This window comes from Spea bombifrons, chromosome 3 (genome assembly GCF_027358695.1).
Source record: "Spea bombifrons isolate aSpeBom1 chromosome 3, aSpeBom1.2.pri, whole genome shotgun sequence".
NCBI classification, from domain to species: Eukaryota; Metazoa; Chordata; class Amphibia; order Anura; family Pelobatidae; genus Spea; species Spea bombifrons.
In genome coordinates this window covers 82,449,466-82,469,923 of record NC_071089.1, presented here as the reverse complement: position 1 = coordinate 82,469,923, position 20,458 = coordinate 82,449,466, and the positions used below count along the sequence as shown (strand labels likewise).

The following is a 20,458-nucleotide window of genomic DNA, read 5'->3' as shown; positions in this document are numbered from 1 at the left end:
TAACTGGTCCTTTGCCATTCTGATTATATATTCCATAACATACATGATTCCCCTGTAGACCTAGTATACCCACGGGCGTAGGAACCGGGGGGGACGGATCCCCCCCAGGAAATCATGCAGGGGGACCGATAATATAGAAATCCCCCCCAGGGTGAGTGCACTCGGGTGCAGCTGTGAGGGTGCTCACAGCTGCCCAATCGGCAGCTGCAGCCTGCAGGACTGGTTAGGGAAATCCGTGATCTCCCCAACCAGTCCTGCAGCTGCATTAAGGTCACACTCACCAGCTGTCTGTAACTGAGCGCCGGGCGACGGGATATGACGATTATATCCAGCCCCTGCGCTCAGCAGAAACAGCTGTGCGCAGCCGCACTGCACAGACTGCGAGCGGCAAACAGAAGGAAAGTTAGAACAGAAATCAGAAAGGAGGAAGCAGAAAGCAGGAAGAGAAAGCAGAAAGCAGGAAGAGAAAGCAGAAAGGAGGAAGAAGGAAGAAAAGGTAAGATTTGTGGAGAACCAAGGTGGGTGGGTGGTTGATTATTGGGGGGTCTGATGTGGAGAACAAAGGTTGTGGGGGGGTCTGATGTAGAAAACGAAGGTTGTGGGGGGGTCTGATGTGGAAAACAAAGGTGGGTTAGGGGGGTCTGATGTGGAGAATGAAGGTGGGTGGGAGGGGGTCTGATGTGGAGAACAAAGGTTGTGGGGGGGGTCTGATGTGGAGAACAAAGGTTGTGGGGGGGTCTGATGAGGAGAACAAAGGTGGGTTGGGGGGGTCTGATGTGGAGAATGAAGGTGGGTGGGAGGGGGTCTGATGTGGAGAACAAAGGTTGTGGGGGGGGTCTGATGTGGAGAACAAAGGTTGTGGGGGGGTCTGATGTGGAGAACAAAGGTGGGTTGGGGGGGTCTGATGTGGAGAATGAAGGTGGGTGGGAGGGAGTCTGATGTGGAGAACGAAGGTGGGGGGGTCTGATGTGGAGAACGAAGGTGGGGGGGTCTGATGGTAGATTTGTGTGTGCATATACATATGGTAAGGCATGTGTATGGGCACTTGGGCAGGCATATGTGTATAGGGCAGCTGTGTATATGTGCGTGTATGTGCATACGTCTGTATGGGCAGTGTATATGTGTATGTCTGTATGGGCAGTGTATATGTGTACGTCTGTATGGGCAGTGTATATGTGTATGTCTGTATGGGCAGTGTATATGTGTACGTCTGTATGGGCAGTGTATATGTGTATGTCTGTATGGGCAGTGTATATGTGTATGTCTGTATAGACAGTGTATATGTGTATGTGTGTATGGGCAGTGTATATGTGTACGTCTGTATAGACAGTGTATATGTGTATGTCTGTATGGGCAGTGTATATGTGTACGTCTGTATGGGCAGTGTATATGTGTGTGTATGGGCAGTGTATATGTATATGTGTACGTGTGTATAGGCAGTGTATATGTGTATGTCTGTATAGGCAGTGTAAATGTGTATGTCTGTATGGGCAGTGTATATGTGTATGTGTGTATGGGCAGTGTATGTGTGTATGGGCAGTGTATATGTGTATTTGTGTATGGGCAGTGTATATGTGTATTTGTGTATGGGCAGTGTATATGTGTATTTGTGTATGGGCAGTGTATATGTGTATGTGTGTATGGGCAGTGTATATGTGTACGTCTGTATGGGCAGTGTATATGTGTACGTCTGTATGGGCAGTGTATATGTGTACGTCTGTATGGGCAGTGTGTATGTGTACGTCTGTATGGGCAGTGTATATGTGTACGTCTGTATGGGCAGTGTATATGTGTACGTCTGTATGGGCAGTGTATATGTGTACGTCCGTATGGGCAGTGTATATGTGTACGTCTGTATAGGCAGTGTAAATGTGTATGTCTGTATGGGCAGTGTATATGTGTATGTGTGTATGGGCAGTGTATATGTGTACGTGTGTATAGGCATTGTATATGTGTATGTGTGTATGGGCAGTGTATATGTGTACGTGTGTATAGGCAGTGTATATGTGTACGTCTGTATGGGCAGTGTATATGTGAGTATATAAGGAGTGTATTTGTCTTATAGTGTATACGTCTTTGTAAGTATGTGCAAGGGCAGTGTATATTTATGGGGAGGCGTGTGTGTGTGAGCAGATTATGTATGTTTGGGCAGGTGTGTATAAGGGTAGTGCATATGTGTGAGTACTGGCAAGTGTGTATGTGCAGGCAATTGCAGCGTATACGTGTGTTTTTGTGGGCAGGCATGCGTAAGAGCAGTGCATATGTGTGTGTATGAGCAGGCATGTCGTACTTAAAGGGAAGATTATGATTCCCTGTAACACATGTTTAACCCATTGTGTGTGTGTATGTAAGTGTGTGCATGCGTGTGTATGTTATTCAAGTGTTTAAGTGTGTGGATATGTTCTTGTGTGTATGGCGTGTTAGGAGTCTTAGATGGTTCCTTCAATACATCATAGTAGTCTCTGTGGCCGTGTCTAGTGGGGTCCATCTGTGATTGTAAGATTGGTCTTTTTTTGTGAGTTTCCGTGGGAATTTTCTCCCATTCATCCAGTAGAACGTTTTATGAGCTGAAGGTGATAAACCAAGACATTTTGGACAACACTATGCTTCTAACTTTGTGGGAACAGTTTTGGGGATCATGACTGTGCCCCAGTGTGCAAAACAGCTACTTTGCACCATAACCACTACAGTGCGTTGGTTGTAGGGTCTTACTCTGCCTGCAGTTAATAAAATATTTCTATAAGAGTATTTAAGTGTTGTCTGCTCCCAGACCACAAATGCGGAAAGGGTTAATTGCATCATTGTATTTCTGTAGGATCTTTTGTTAAAACTTTGGCAATTGTGCATTACTTAAAGTATTATTACCAGTTGTTCTAAGTGAAATATAGGCCAAACTTTTGGTTAATTTTCTTTGACCTGTTTGTTTAATAAAGAGCTTCTCTGTGAAAACTGAACATGATACTTTTTTTGTGAGGAAATTGTACATACACACACACATGCATTTATATAAAATTTGCCATGAACAATTCCTAGTTTACTGAACAAGAATATACCCTACCAGTAAAAATGCTATCCCCCCCAGATTTTTAGGGGTTCCTACGCCCATGAGTATACCGCCAGTCTACTCAGACATAAAGTATGTTCTAGTCAATGTATATGCATAATTTTTATCCACTAGTGTAAAATTCCACACCAATGTACAAATAATACATTTTATGGTGCTTGAATGTAGTAATAGCAATACTGAATGGGACATATCTAAATATAATTAGTTACTTGTACAACAGCCACTTTTATAAAACAGCCAAGCTGAATGGTGCCAAGATCTTGATACAGCAGGACTAAGGTACATTATTTACAATATACTTGTTGTTATGTACTCGGAGTGGGAAAATGGACCAGTAATAACAAGTACCAAGATGTACAGAACCTTACTGTGCCAAAGTGCTAATGCTAAGTCTTGTTGAGACATTAGGTTTGCATCCAGATTTACCTTTTCCATCCCGTGTGTCACATTTGATTTCTCTCTTCTGTAACTGGGAATGAGCAGGATTTCTGTTGTCACGTAATTATATATAACATATAATAGTTGGTCTTCCAACTCATAAACTGATAAGCACGCCATTAGGCCAAACAAATACACAAAAAAATAAATCACATGGATTAAGATGCATTCACTGGTAGCAAGTAGAGGCAAAAAAAGCAAAAGCTATCGGCCATATTGCAAAAATATTACTTTCTGTCTTGCATAAGTTTTTACAGAAAAAATGGCCAGTACATCAAAACATTTGCTTAAAATTAAGATATGCATATCATAATTTAAGAGGCAAATATGGTTGTTAGTGTATTTCCATACTACCTCCACAGGTGAATACTCCCACTGCAAGAAAACTTTACATTTTGTATACCGGCAGCTGATTTTTCTGAATAAATTGTGATAATCCTTTCATGTCTAAAATGTGATTTCAGGGTCTGAATGTTTCTGTCCTTCTGATTCTAGTTCCATCACTTAATTATATTTCCCTTAAAATTACTACAAACCACAGTTGATGTCAGTAAAAGTTGGTTTTATGGCTTGTACAGGTGGAAGGGCTAGAAGTTAACTTTCTCTGTGCCATTTCTGCACCAACTTCACCTATTTTCTACTTATCAACTCAGCCCCTGGTTTGCTTCTTCTGACCAAGGTCTGTTTTTTCCTTGCCTATAAGAAGAGGAGGGATAGAAACATACAATTTCACCACAGATAAGAACCATTGAATCCAATTAGTATATCTGTTTTCTTGATGATAAAGACTCAAACCTAAATTATTACTGGATCTTATCTTAGATTGAGCCACTTCTACTGGGAGGTTATTCCACTTAGCTACCATCCTTTGAGTAGGATACCTTACACTAAATGGGGAATCTCAATCACTTACACCGACATTTCCTCGGCTGAGCTTACCCTTAGTTTCTCTGCATAATATACTGTTTAAATGTAGTGTTACCACTCAGACACAGCGCAATGATCATTACGATGGTGTTTAATGGTTAAATTAAGTTGACATGTTTTTTTTCAAGAAATCTGACAACAAAGTAGCAAGAAAAAGGTTTAACACCAAGGCAATCCCACTTTCAGGGTATGTTACTTTCCATACTGCCCAGATTCCTCTGTCCAACATCCAAACCGGAACAGACCCCAAAGTGTGTATTCAAAATGACTACTAGCCGATAAGTCTCTACATAAGTCTCTTGTTCTCTTCTCTGTAGTCAAACGGGTCTCCAGGAAATGGAAGTTGAGGAGGTGTATTATAAGCGCCTCCCAAAAGTATCCAAAAGGTTCCAATAATCATAACAGGGGTCACAAGGAAGAGGCACAGACGATCAACTGTTCGAGCGATACGGTACCAGTTATCCTTCTCCTAAGGGACAAGGGACAGATGTGAAAGAAAAATAAAGTCAGGGAATGTCACAAAGAAAGACATACAGTTATGGTCAGTGTACATTATTAATTTCGCATAAAGGTAACTAAAATGTTGAATATGTAAACATCATACATAAATAGTGAGTCAATAGAGTTTGTGTAGCAGACAAGTCTGTCTGTGTGTTTTCCCACAAAATGAGGAAAAATGATATACATGTAATATGTAAGTCGTGTGCAGAAGAGATCTCTGAGGTATTATTTCTATGTTGGTACAATAAAACATATAAACATCCACTAAAACCCCTACAACATAACTAAACCTAGTTTGCTATCCTCCAATTTTGGTTTAGTTACTTTAAGCAGTTTCCCAACCTAATAATTTAAAGCAGATGTATAGGTAGGTGGGTACAGTAGGTAGATAGATAGATAGATAGATAGATAGATAGATAGATAGATAGATAGATAGATAGATAGATAGATAGATGAATCACATCAATGTCACAAAATGATCTCAAGCTGGCATTTTTTTATTTCTTCATTGTATATTTTGCTTATATTAAATAGTGACGGAAGAACAATGTTTTCAAAGTAAGATATTCCTGTTCCAAAGTCCCTTTTCCTGACCCTACACCGAACGTCTACTACACATAATTTAGATTTGGCTCAGCCTCACATTAAGAGTCATTTGCTGTGGCTTCCTGCACAAGTGTTCAGTTTGTCGTCCTTAGGATTCTCTGTGGTGACAAGAATGTCACTGCTCAGACTTGTACTAAGTGCTCTATAATTAGTTAGGGAGTGTGTTTGTGTTTGATGCGCTTGTGCAATGTTCATAATAAGCTCCAGTATGAAAAGAAAGGGGTTAAAAAAGAATGTATTTCCATTTTGTCATCACACTTTTTTTTCAGATCCGCATATATTTTGGAAAACTTTGTGCTTTTCTTTGTACATTTAACTTGTAGGTCCACATATAGTCCCCAGCGTGTAAAGAAGACTTTAGGTAGCATTTAAATGATCACTGGATCAGTTCTGTTTTTTTTATTTTAGTTGGGGCTCACTGAGCACATTGTCAGATTTTGGGCTACTAATTACCAGGTAGGATGAGTACTGCCAGATCATCTCTGTATCATTACCACCAGCACTCCACAACCCTTCTGGCGAGCAAATGTTAGAAAGGCTGGACATGCTGGGAAAAAGCAGTCAATCATCTCCTGGCACATTTAGCTTATACAAGCTACACCAACCTTAATGCACATTAGCCAGCCTTTAGCCAGCCTATTTTAACACTAACTAACACAGATCCCTGATCAAATAATTCAAAACTTCTGTTGGTTGTAAATGAGTTTTAATAGTAAAGAATTACCGTATATATTTTATATTTACACTTTTATGGGAAAAACGTTACTGTCGCAGCTCTTGGTATTACTAAATTCATTTGTCAAAACTACATATGGCTTGTACTAGCATTATCTATTCAATTTCCTGTCTGTAAGTCTATACCCACCTCATTGTAGTCATTCTTGTCTTTCATATGCTTGACAATAAAGTTAGCCCCATCAATAGCCGGTTTTATCTCTCCATAAAGTTGGTCCTGGGCATTATCCGGGCTCGTGGGATTAATTCCTTAGAAAATAAAGAGAAAATGAATTGCAAGCAGGGCCACCATCAAGGGGGTGCGCTCAGTACTGCTGACCCAGCCAAGTAAAGGAGCTCTGCCTCCCTGCTCTCTTATTGCATTGGCCCCTAACTGGCTGAAAACATCATCTAAGACAGGACGATGGGAGAAGCATGAGGTGTGCTTAAGGGAGGATTACAAGGTAAGGCAATGGATGGAGCATAAGTGAAACGGTAGGATGGACATGGGGCTGGCTGATGGGAGGGACATAGAGGCCCAGGCTTTAAGTCTGTACTGGGTACTAAGATTTGTGATTGGAGGCCGGATTGCAAGGATAAGACCTAATCTGTGATAATGACTGATGATGTACTTTAGTTGGAGAAAATATGTTAACATAAATACAATTTTGGTTTTACTAACACTAATGAAGATAATTGGCAATTTATTTTCCTGTATTTTGAAAGGAAGGTTTTGACCCTACGTGCAGGAGTTGTTCGGCTGGTCAGTCCATGTCTCTCTGACTGCTTCTCAAACATAAGTTCACTTCTTGATTTAACACAGAAGTATTCCTCGGCTTTCACAATGTACCCCACGGAACTGCTGCGACGCTGAAGGACCCCATTCCATGGCTCAGATTCGGGCTCCGCTGGCATAGACATGTGCAAGATCCGTGGTAGTTTGTTCAGGAAGAGCTACAGGAACATCATTACATTACAATTAAATGTATGCTAAATGTATCAAAATAGTCTCTGGAATAAAATTAAATAGCATTAAGAATGTGAAGGACATTTTCATTTGGGTTAATGTGAATAAGAATGTGCAGGCTTTATAGTTATATATATAAGAAAAAATGTTCCGGGAAAAGGGCCAGGAAAAAGGAGACAATTTCCACATTGACTACTCTTATTTGAAGAAACCAAGTCACCAGCTTCATTTTTAAGGTGCCATTCAACATATTGACATATGGTTCTTTTAGTATAATATAGAGTGTAACATTTATGGAGCATTCCACCCTTGTCACCTTTTCTCTGTGTGTTTTATACTTTTCTTTTATTTAGCTCACCAATTTGTATTAATAGTTTGCAAATTCTGAGAACACAAATTTCAAGATGCAATGTTGCCGAACCATAAGCATGAAACTTTCCAGATACTGTCTACTTAAAAGTTGAACGTATGATAGATAAATTGCCGCCTACGAGTACAAATGCTGGACTTCACTGATTTCGTCTGCATGTGGACCCCCCCTTACTAATAAAATAACAATATAAAATTACCGTAAACATAACATGTGTGAAATAGTAATTAGCACACTGTGTGAACTTACCTCTTTCATCTTCTCAGACAGGATGTGTGTGCTTGGGGTTCTAAAGTGTATGTTCAACACAATGACACAGCTTACAAGAACAATTGTCACCAACACCATGATAAACGTAAGGTACCTGAAGAGCACAAAAATACTCTCAGTTTATTTTACACAAAGCAGAATATATGTGTATCTAAGAGAAGTAAATGAACACAGGGTAGATATTAGAAAATAAGTAATGCCACAATTTTCCACCATGTCAATGGGAAGATGGTATCAAGTTCAACTATGTTTGCATATCTTGATTGAAATTAATTTTCAGATACATTAACATGTATATTGAAGTTGCCTTTATTAAAGCACAACTTTATTATTGCTTTTGCGACATTTATGTTAAAAAGGTGTTGAGAAAACCACAGTTGAAGTTGACACACAGAGTGTTACACAGTGTAAGGATTTTCTGGAAATGTTGATTCTTTTTGGTTTGCTCTGATGGTAAGGAACATGCGACTTACTTGCTAATTAGTGGAATGGCCAAAGACGTCTCAGGAAGACGCTGTGATATCAGCAACAGAAATACAGACTGGGCCAGCAGAACAGATATGGACAACGTCATCTTCTCCCCACCTGAACAAAATATATAATTAAATATATAATTCAATACAGTATGAAGCTCCCACAAAGCCACAAGGCCCCAGCTCAAAGTCCATTGTAAACGGGACTACTAAAAACAGGTACCAGTCAGTAAGAAACATTTGGTCTAACTAATCACCTCAACCTTTACATGGTCCACTATCTATGGGTTAGGCATTCAAAACTGTTTGGTCCCAGTTTGGATAGATTTTGCGATTTACAATTTATTAAATTCATTAGTAAACGCCACATCCTCTTACACAAATATAAACGTTGTTTTGAGTTGCTGTGGTTCACATACCCAACAAATTCAGAGGAAAACATGTAGTTTGGTTTGATCTGTGTAATATTCACATATATTTACATGAAGTTCCGCTTGGATACTCACTGTCGGCTGGCAGGTAGAAGACCAGGTTTGCCATAAGTGCAATAAGTACACATGGAGCTAGTATGTTTATAATGTAGAAAAGTGGTTTCCGTGCAATGATAAGGTAAAAGGTGACATCTTGGTATTTGTTGCTGTCAGGGGACACAGTCTTGTCGATATTTTTCTTGGCTGGTATGTGGACAATTTCCCACTCTCCATTCTCTGTAACGTAGAATTTAAAAATTTATCATAACAGCTCTGGGCTTGGTATCTCTGAAAAACGATGCTGCAACAGCATCATTCAACAAATATTTTTTTGTTGTGTCATTTCAATTGCACACCATAACATAATATACTATTGTAATAATGCAAGCTGTTGCAGGTTAAGCTGACCGGATTTTTTTTTAACAAACAGAGATGTATTTGGTAAATCAGAATGTGGGTAAGTAGATGCAGCTTATTTCTTTATCTCTGCCATGAATTAAGCAGAAGAGTCTATGTTATTTACCTGTAGGCTTTTGTTTTAGGGAAAATAATAACCATCAGCAGAATTATCAAAAGGAGTTAGGTTTAAGGTTAGGTAAGGGTCAAAAATAAAATAAAAATTAAGAAAACAAATGAAAATTATATATAAATATAGGGTGGATTCTAAATCAAGGTAAGTTAAGGAATACACATAGATATATATATATATATATATATATATTTTTGTGTGTACACATAAAGAGAAAGAGGGAAATAACGGTTGAAGAAAGACAGCAAAAACAACAAAAAGTTGCTCTGGCACTGTGGCCTAAAATAGCCCTTAAAGGGTTAATAACACTAGATTCAGTGCTATTCTTCTGGTACGCTCTGGCTAAGCAGTTTCTTTACCTGTAAACCCAGCAGGATCGATGATGATCCATTCCACAAGAAAGGTTTTGCCTGTGGCATCGTCAGAATCTGCTCTCAGTTGAAGGTTAATCTCTTTAGCATTGTACGTCAAAGACCTGAACAGAAAATGATGTCAAACAAGTACTGTACACCCAATCACTATACACAGGGACTATGTAGCTTAATATTATTGCACATTCCTTTGCAGATTAGAGAATAAACGTTATATAATTAAAAGGGTTGACTCATTTTTATCATCCTTTAATTAAGTATTCCCAACTAGTTCACAACAAGAAGCATGTTATAATTTCTATGCACTGTATGAGATGTACAACATTACAGAGGGCTATTCTAAGACTTTTTTTTATCTAATTCACAGTGTAATTGGACAAAGTCAGTATGTGTCCCCTTTAAAGTAGACGTAAGGAAGGAACAGAAGACAACATTCTATATAGGCCCTGGGGCATGTAGTTACATTAGCCAAATCTGTGTTATAGACATTATGTTAAGATAAATTACAATCAATAAAAAAAGATTTACCCACATGCAATCTGGTTGGTTATACATGTCTATTTATGCGAAAAACCAATATGGATGTTTTATATTATCTATGACTATTATACTTACACTATTATAATATTTTCTTAATGGATCTTATTCCCTGTTACTGAGTAATGGAGTTTTGGGAGCATTGTTTTTTCTTTTTTTAAATAATGGGCTCAGTAAATATGATTTGCCATGTAAAATAGTACAATAGTTTTTACACAATAAACCAGCAAGGATCTTTTTACAATTACGGTACTATCACTATTTTGAAACCCAAAACATACAAAAGAAAAGAAGGACCACATAATGATGATAACAATATTAACTAAAAAGTTATATTATGCCAATGGGTGTAGTAAAGTAAGAAGAAGTAGTAGGTAGTAAAGTAAGTAGAAGTAGGGTAAAGCGGAGATAAAGTAAGGTACATACACAAACTTAAGAGAGCAGTTCTGCCAGTCAAATGGAAAGTAATTAACATTGATTGAACAAGTGCTTTGAAATATGGCCGGAGGAAGCCAATAGACAAAACCATTGCTGTCTATCAGAACGTTGCAGTAATAAGCCACCTCGAAGACTCCGTTGTTACTACATAGAAAAAGAAAAACATGTAGTATCAAAATGGTAACATACAGAAACACTATTTCTGTGTTTACACTTAAAAGTATACTGTAATTAAAACAGCAGCAATTTGAGGCAGTGTCTACATCCCATTAATTCTCATCTGGCACTCAAAGGGATATTAGTCCCTCTACTAAATGTTTATACAGAGTGTACAGAGATGAGTTAAAATACTAACCACAAAAGTTGATTAAGGGCAATATACTCAAAGGCAAAACCATAGAGTAGTCAAGTAAGTGACCTTTCTATCACACTGAGGTTCCATGCTCACTAGCTATCTTTTTCCTGCCCTGCATAAACAGGTGTCTAAATATGTTCTTTCAACTTTTATGTTTGTTAAATAAGATTTGGGAGATGATTAAATTTGGAGTAGATTCAAGAAGTCAGCTATACTAGAGCTCATGCCATAGTATTCACATAAAGCACCTAATCATACACATTACACTGCAGCTGGGCCTTTACAAGTACAAAGTGGTTTGGATGGGGTCCCATGAGAATCCTGGCAATAACAAATACTAAAAAGGAGCCAACAATTTAGAATGGTGTTACAATTGCTCAACTGCTTCTTTAGCTCACTTGTTTTCCAGGACAAGCTGTGGATGCCACACCATGTCTGGAGGAACCCGAAGGATATCAATGTCATAGAACTCCGACTGATTCCACGACAGTCTGCGATCGTACCATCCCTGGAAGAACAATATTATTGGATAGGTTATTTGATAGAAATCATAACATAATTACTGAAGAATATGCTATTACCTAAACTTAAATCTATACATTTAACAGGAGAAAGTTTTAGTGAATTGCTGAAGTTTATATTCGTACTACTTATTCATGGTATCAGGATAGGTAGGTAGATGTTTGTTCTGCCCCTTGCCTATTGCTATGTAAGGATTCTGGAGAGGTATCTAGATGTGAGTATTAGCATCCAATATATTCCAGACATCCAACAGACTGATTTTCCAAAAGCAAACTAGAATATGTATAATATGTATAGAATATGTATGTATCATAGAACCTCCAACCAAGTTTTAAACAGATTTCAACCTCACCAATGTTCTTATTATGTTCTTATTAAATTCACATGTTGAACGATGTCATGTGAGCAACATTCCGAATAAATGTTCATTTACCTGCTCAACCCAGACATTAGTAGTAAGCGTTTCATCTGCTTCTTTCTACAACAAAGCAAAATATTTTAACATTAGTGCTAAAAGTTGCATCTGCCTCTTTCTACAAGAAAACTAAATATTTCAAATTTGTTATGTGTATGGTATCAAAAGAATATTATATGTAGTAAAGTCACAGACCTAAATGTAAAATTTACCAAAAATTAGTTTAAGCGTTAATTGTGGTTTCTCTATTCCCATATTTCAAACCTATTATATAAACAAGAGTGTTCATACACGTGTGAACAGATTTACTGGCTTTTATATGTGTCTGTTGCAGATGTGATGCCATCAGTTTGTGTGAGGAAGTCCTTTTTGTTGAGGCATATTATTCAAGACGTGCCTCTTTTTATTGTGCAATTGTGAGTCTTTTTGTTCATAGACCACATTTTGCATTCTTTCAAAACCATTTATAAGTGGTGTTTTTAAAACATATTGTTCACTCAAAACAGATCATTATAACAGCAAATATCTGTCATACTTACAGGTATTTTTTATTTGGAAATAGTTGAAATAATACATACTGATATGACTATTAAAATGTACTTATGTATGACTTTTAAAACAAGCATCCTCTTTTTTACAGGTTCTAAGTTTGTAGTAAAAAACATACTTGTAGTATGTAGTTAACAGCATATAAAGCTGCAGATGTTAGCTGTGAATTACAATTCCCATGATGCTCAGCCAGCCAGGTGTCCACCATGACTAGGCATTGTGGGAGTTGTAATTCACAACTAACACCTGTCACATCATCTGCTGTTAACTACAGTTCACATGAGGCTCAGCCACAGGGGAGGGCTGGCTGCCTACGGCCTGTGGAGCAAGTCTAGTAAAGTGGTCCATTGCGCCACCGAATCAGCCCACCGTCCATGCCCATCTTTTCCTGATTTTCTAACACATGTTGATGTAATGTGATGGGATTGGGAGTGTACGTTAGTACACTAAAAAACAGTCATCATACACGGGATTTCTGAAGCCACAATTTAACACAACTAATCCTTTTTAATAAAATATGCAGATTGAAATAGATTAAATAACACAAAACCTTCACTTTTCTATTCACTGATTTCTGGGCCTAGAAAATTGTGTCCTTTATAGTGACTATAGTTCAATTTATTCCTACACAAAGTAAAGTGTCAGGAAACAGATGATGAAATACACACCAGGACAGGCTCTGCCACACCGACACACCAAACACACACACTAGGGCATGCTCTGCCATACCGACACCCAAACACACACACACCAGGACAGGCTCTGCCACACCAACAGCAAAACACACACACCAGGACAGGCTCTCCCACACCAACACCCAAACACACACACACCAGGACAAGCTCTGCCACACCGACACCCAAACACACACACCAGGACAGGCTCTGCCACACTGACACCCAAACACACACACAAGGACAGGCTCTGCCACACCAACAACCAAACACACACCAGGACAGGCTCTGCCACACCGACACCCAAACACACATGCCAGGACAGGCTCTGCCACACCGACACCCAAACACACACACACCAGGACAGGCTCTGCTACACCGACACACATACACACACACACCAGGACAGGCTCTCACACACTGACAGACTCACTGGGACAGGCCCTGTCACCCAGATACACACACCAGGACAAGCTCTGACACCCACCAGATGGGCTAAACTACAACAATAATAAAAAAAAAAGTATTTTTCACACTGCTTTGTCGTTGACCGCCCTTTTAGTGTTTTTGACCCCTTTTGTGTAATGGCCCCAGTTGCTACCCTTGTGTATTGATGCCGCCAGCATATAAAATGCTTCCTTGCAGTATGGAGGATGTATATCTGACTAGTTTGTTCCTTCCATGAGTCTATAAATCCCCCATACTGCAGGGCAGCATTTTATCTGGGCTGGTCAAAAGTTATATGTGTCCTGGAAAACATGGACAATGCAGTCACCCTAATGCTCCCACAACCTTGTTTATTGCGCCCAGCTAGCCCCACATTGTATATTTATCCCACCGCCCAGCCCCCCATTAATATTGATTTATGTGATGCCCCAAGCCAGCACCCTCTCGTGAATTAATGCTCCCCCCCTAGCACCCAGATTTCACTCACAGGATCTGCCCAACACCCAGAATGGAAGCATAGTATTTCCCACCTTTGCCCCAAACAACCTGCCTGTGATATCCTCAAACAGCCTCCCTGTGCAATGCTTCCCCCCACACTTACACACCCATGCAATCACACACGTATTCATTCATTCATTTATTATTCACAAACATTCATTCACTCATTCATATATTCATTTCATCATTTACAGATACTAATAATTTACAGATACTCATTGCCACTCGCAGACTTCTGCAGGAGCCGCTGCATTCTTCTCTTGTACCGCTAATTAAGCTACTTCCCTATTAAGGTCACTTCAGACCTCTCTTTACTGCTCCCTCATAACTATGTGCCGGCTATTGATGCAGAGCGCATGAATAATGTCATATCCCAGCGCTCTGCATCATTTGCCAGCGCGTAGTGATTAGGGAGCAGTAAAGTGACAGACCTCGTGCTCCCTAATGCTGGGAGGGAGCTTGTGATCTCCCAACTAGTCCTGCAGGCTGCAGCTGCTAGTCGGGCGGCTGTGCTCCCCCTCGCAGCTGCACCCGAGGTGGCAAAGCAGACCAGAGGTAGGGATGGTGGGGACAGCAGGACAGAGTCCCAAAATCGGGACTGTCCCGCCCAAATCGGGACAGTTGGGGGCATGCTTATGTGTTGTACTTAAATTGTAAGCATGCCACTTTAGCTTTCATGATACTGCATCTGCGCTAAAAAGGTGCATGATGGTTGTGTCCGAGCATGCAAGTGACCACCCCTTTCCTGATTATTTTGAAACCTTACACAGTCCTTGATACAGAAAACAGAAGGTGCCAAAAATACATTTTACATCAAGTAGGATAAAATGTATTAGTAACAAAATTTCTTAAATTTCAATATGCTAAGTTAACCCCTTAAGGACCAGGCTGTTTTTTTTTGGGGGGGGTTGTACCTTTTGGGGCCAAGGCTGTTTTAACACTTTTGCGGGGCTCAAGACAAGAAGGCTTTCTTCAGATACTATCATCTAATTTCCTTTATATGATGAAAAATATTTTACTCATCCAAAAAAGCTAATAAAAAAACTGCTAAATTTATTGTACTATTTGTCCTGAGTTTAGAATTTGTTTAGAAGTTATTAGGCAATAAATACAAGTATCGTTTTGCTATTTCAAAACCATTTTTTCCCAAATCTGTTCATTCTGCCCTATGTGCAATTTGGGGTTTGTTTGAAGCTGGCCGATGTAATTTACTCCATCAAGCCATATAATTTTCTAAAACTAGAAGTTATTTCAAATGCTGGTATTTTAACCCTTCCCATGCACTAATTCTACTACCAACCTTTGTCAAACTTGGTGGTAGTAATTTATCTCGTGGGTACTTCAGGTATGGATGCTCCTGGTATATGCCACTGTCAAACCACATCCCAATACGTGTTCAGCAACATATCCCGAGTAGTGAAACCAACCATGCATGGGTTTGTCAGGTTGTTTGGGAGGTAAAATGCCACATTTGGAAAGTGTACATTTTTTAACTTGGAGCTTTGACATGTGGTCCTTCTGACAATGTGTCATATTTGGGACATCTTTGAAGCTGGTCAGTTAAATTTACCCCAACAAATAATACCGTATTCGCTCGATTATAGGCCGCACCCGATTATAGGCTGCACCCTAAAAGTTAGGTGCCTTTTTAAAGAAAATTTTAGATTTTTAGAAAAAATACACATTAGTGGAATAGTAAAACAGTATTCTAACTAACACTGTAGTTTAACATTTTTGGTATCTATTATGCAGTTAGTCAACATATGTTACATACAAACAGAAAACCAATAGCCATTTTAATGCACCTTACTTATAGATATGCCACTCTGCCTCCAGATATGTCACTCTGCTCCCCCAGATATGCTGCCACTCTGCCCCCCCAGATATGCTGCCAGTCTGCCCTGGGTATTTAAAATGCTGAAAACCCCTTTTTAACCCTTCACATGCACTAATTTTACCACCAGACTTTGTCAAAATTTGTAGTGTTATTTTTTGTGTGTGTGTTTTTTTAACTCTTTCCATGTCAGGATTTTTGGGAAGATACAGTGCTAATTATAGCACTTGCTCATAATAATAAACATTATTTTTTAATTTTATTTATTTTATTTTTGGACTCTTTTTTACACTTTGCTGGAACTGGATGGTTCCCCTGATGGTGATATCACTGCTTAATATTTTTAAATGTTACCACATTTTTATGTTTTTGTAGCTATTTTTATTTAAAAAAAAATTAAATGAAGAAAGTAATTGTAAATCGCTTTCTACACTTGTTTAATGCCATGACGTGTCTGGTTAAAAGCTGTGTACACGAGACAAGTTTTGTGACAGGTTCACAATTAAACATTTGCGTATGTATATAAACGATACATGTACATCGATGTCTGTGCGTGCATGGTTATACACAAGTATCAAAATATTTTAGCAAAGATAGACATACAAGTGAAATCAGGTTGGAAAGCATCAACGCCAAATATACATCCACAGTCTCATCTATGTTTTCTACTGGGCGTACATCTTTCCTGTATCCTTTTTTCACAAAAAGATAATTCAGCAATTCTTCTTCTTCACTCATGGAAAAAGAACCTGAGGAGGTCAGAAAAAAATAAACTACATATTGTTGCATGTAGATCAAGCAGTTATACATATGCACTTTATATATATAATGGGGGTCGACCATTATGCTTTTGTGTATTTGTAGTCTGGATTGTATGTGTCATCTTGCTTACTTCTTGAAAGACACTGAAATTCTACCACTTATATTTAGTTACTGAATGACAACACTGAAGGGGTGTTCATTGACATTACTAACACCCGAGATCCCATATTGATTTTAGAGTTTTGTCCTTCTGATTACTAGTTTTAAAGATAACTGTAACCAAAGTAGTATTTTAGGGTCACATCATTTTTGTTGGTTATACATGGAATGTAAGGTGTTATCCCCTAAATTACATGTCTACTCCTATTTATATTTTGCCCGAAAGGATGTTACAATGATTGCATAAGTGTTGTCATAAAGTATAGTTTTTGAGACATACAGATATCACTGTAAAACACAGGTCTAGGCCAGTAAAGGCATTAAGATTAATCTAACCTACCTATTTTTAAAGAAGGAAAATGTGAGTGGTAGAGTGATATAAGTAAAATAGTCTTACGGCAGAACTGGTAGATGTTAATACAGTGCGGTAATTTACTCATGTATTAGACAAGATGAAGGACTAGATGAAGGACTAAAAATATACTACTGACAGATCCACTATTGTCTTTAGAAAAGAGGACATGTGTGGGGTATGTGGTTCTAAAGCTAGTATTACCAGGTATGGGCTCTCCATTGTAAGTAGCCAAATGGCAAACAGCATTTCACCATAGAATCTCTGTATAATATGAAGCAACGCACATTTTTTACGAACACATGCCTTAACACAACACAGCATTTAATAATTTAAAGCCATTTTATGCAATACTTTTTTCAAGTAATATTTCCCTTTAAACATATACAACTGTTTAAATATGTTATCACATTAACCCCTTAAGGACAATGGGCGGTCCCAAAACCCATTGAAAACAATGCATTTTGAGCCCGTACATGTACGGGCTTTGTCATTAAGGGGTTAATGTGTTCGCAGTTTGATCTCACACATTTTTAAATGTCTACTAGTGTTACAGGCCTTATGGTTTTGGATCTTCAGCCTATGCTGGCTCATATTTCTCTGTAACCGGAAGTGGAGCCACATAGCTATGTGCTTCTGAAGTGCTTCACATGCTTTAACGGAACAGCTGTAGAATTATCTTTCATGTTGGCAGAGATTCTGCCATCCCAATTCAACTAAATAATGCAAGCTGAAACACGCAATGAGGCTACATATGAAATTAAAGCATAAAAATTGTATGTAAGTGTAAATTCTGAATTAAAAAGGTTTAAAATGACGAACAATAATATAAGTGCCAGAACTGCAAATTATAGGTTAACTTACTTCATTTGGTGCTCTCATTGTGCTATAGAGTAAAACACACAATGTGACATTACGTACCAGAAAGTGGTCCCACCTAAATCTGCCCAGGAACTCTTACTGGTTTTGTCTTATGTGCAGGATAACCTTATGGCTATCCCATACGCTGTATTAACCATCATTTCATACTAAAGAAACACTTTCTAATACAACATCTAACAAGATTATGATAAAGAAAGTACAATACACCGAACATGTTTATTGAAATATTTCTTAATAATGTCAAGCTCTTACCTGGAAAGCAAATAACAGAGAGCAGTGCGAGCCATATGTGTGCCATACTTCCACTGTCAATACACAATTCGGAGACGGTTAGACAGCACCTTAATTGCACAAGCAGGGTTCAACCCAACAACCTCAAATGTAGCAAAGAATCACGAGGTGAGTAAATCAGTGCTGTTTCGATTCCACTGTCGGTTATGTCCCGCAGTTTGTATATTAATCTTTTCACTCCTGATACCCTTCCCCCTGATAGCCTCTCATAAAAGGCAAGACCATGCCATGGAAATGTGACCCTGCAAATTGAACAGAGAGCAGCAGGTGCCAGCCTCTAGGAAATACATGCCAGGCCTCGGGATAAACAGGATAAATAAAGGAACCACTAGCTCTTTTGACAAGATCACAAGTCACAACCTAGCTTGGGATCACTCATTCTGCACAGTATGCGTGTTTCATCTGGTAATAACATTAGATTTATAGAAGGAAACAATCTATGAATAACACATTCACTATGTGGGTTTCTAAACTTTTATCAAATACACTTAATAGTTCAAAAACTAACAGCTTCTGCTACAGAATTATTTCATTCTTGGTGGCGGCAGAGTGATAGCTGTTTGGTGGGATCTAGTTGCCCATTAAACCCTACATAGAGAGATCAGAAGACAGGAAACAGCGATATCTATTGACACAAATACCATCTCCGCTGCTGCATTGCGGCCTTGATTTTTCAAAGTATCAGTGACCAAGAAATGAGAACACATAAATAAAAATACATGTTCCTCTAAAGTATACATTCTGACATCAAAACTGTGAAAAAAGGAAGTAGCGAAAAGAAGGGACAATATTATTATTTTTATTTATTGTTTTAAATAGTGCCATCATGTTCCGTAATACTGTACAATGGGTAGACAGGACATTACAAGTAGCATATAACATAAAAAGTGTTTGAAGGACAGAAGGCAGGAGGAAATAGAGATAGGCCGTGGGGGGTGGGCATTCCAGAGGGTAGGGGCAGCCCTGGAGAAAGCTTGCAAGTGTGCATGAGAGCTAGAAATCAGAGGAAAGAGGAGAGGAAGATAATTGGATGAGCGGAGAGACCGCTTAGGAGTGTATTTAGAGATGAGTGAGGAGATGTAAGTAGGGGAAGTGCTGTGACATGCTTTGAAAGTAAGAGTGAGGATTTTGAAATGAATCCTGATGCATACAGGTGGCCAGTGAAGAGACTGACAATTTGGAGCGGTGTTAGTAAAGCAATGGGAGGGGAAGGGAATCCATGGTGGATTGTAGAGGGGTTAGACGAGTAAGAAGGAGTTCAGCTAAGACAGGGTTACAATAGTCAAGGGAGGAGATAATAACATTAAGGGAAAATAATGAGGAAATGTTAGCACTGGAGGCAGGGAATACGAAGAGTCCGGTTTTGGAGAGATTGAGTTTTAGGTAACATGCAGACATCCAGGTAGAGACAGAGGCAGGTAGAGACAGTTAGTTACACAATCGAAGACAGAGGGAGAGATTGGGAGAGGATAGGTAGATCTGGGTGTCATCAGCATACCAGTGGTATTAAAAGTTTGCCAAGTGAAGTAGTGTTAAGGGAGAACAGAAGGGGTCCTTGAACTGAGCCTTGGGGTAACCTGACTAAGAGGGGGAAGTGTTACTGGAGACGGAGACGCTGATGGTACGATCGGAAAGGGACGTTGTAAACCAGGAGACAGCAGTGTCACAGAGACCGAGATCATGAAGAGAAGAGGGTGGTCCACAGTGCCTAAAGCAGCAGAAAGGCCCAGTAGGACTAGCAGAGAGTAGTGGCCCTTGGATTTAGCAATATAGAGAGAATGTTGTGAAAAGAGAGAGCTAAGAGAAAAAGGAGGAGGCAGAAGAGTAATATAAAGAAAATAATTGAGAAAGGAGAAAAAGTAACGATAAATGGAGCATGGAAAATGTGTCAGGCGCGTTTTTTCGCCCCTTAAACAGCGTGTTCTGACTGGCAATACTATATACCTAGGATGTATTTTGTGTCATTTTAATCCATGGAACAACGGACCTGAATAAAGGAAGAATTGTTTTTCTTTTTAAATAGTAATTCATCCTCATGTT

General features: G+C 39.0%; 1 protein-coding gene across 1 annotated transcript; it reads right to left on the bottom strand.

Moving 5' to 3' along the window:
* Positions 1–4,505: 4,505 nt before the first annotated feature.
* LOC128484049 (acetylcholine receptor subunit delta-like) lies at positions 4,506–18,425 on the bottom strand. The gene is made up of 12 exons (XM_053460366.1): positions 18,380–18,425; positions 16,576–16,721; positions 11,989–12,033; positions 11,432–11,541; positions 10,667–10,822; positions 9,692–9,807; positions 8,840–9,040; positions 8,334–8,445; positions 7,840–7,954; positions 6,997–7,207; positions 6,405–6,523; positions 4,506–4,901 (listed from the first exon to the last, which is right to left on the bottom strand). The coding sequence occupies exons 1-12, from the start codon at positions 18,423–18,425 to the stop codon at positions 4,719–4,721; spliced, it is 1,560 nt and encodes a 519-aa protein (XP_053316341.1). The 3' UTR covers positions 4,506–4,718.
* Positions 18,426–20,458: the final 2,033 nt, after the last annotated feature.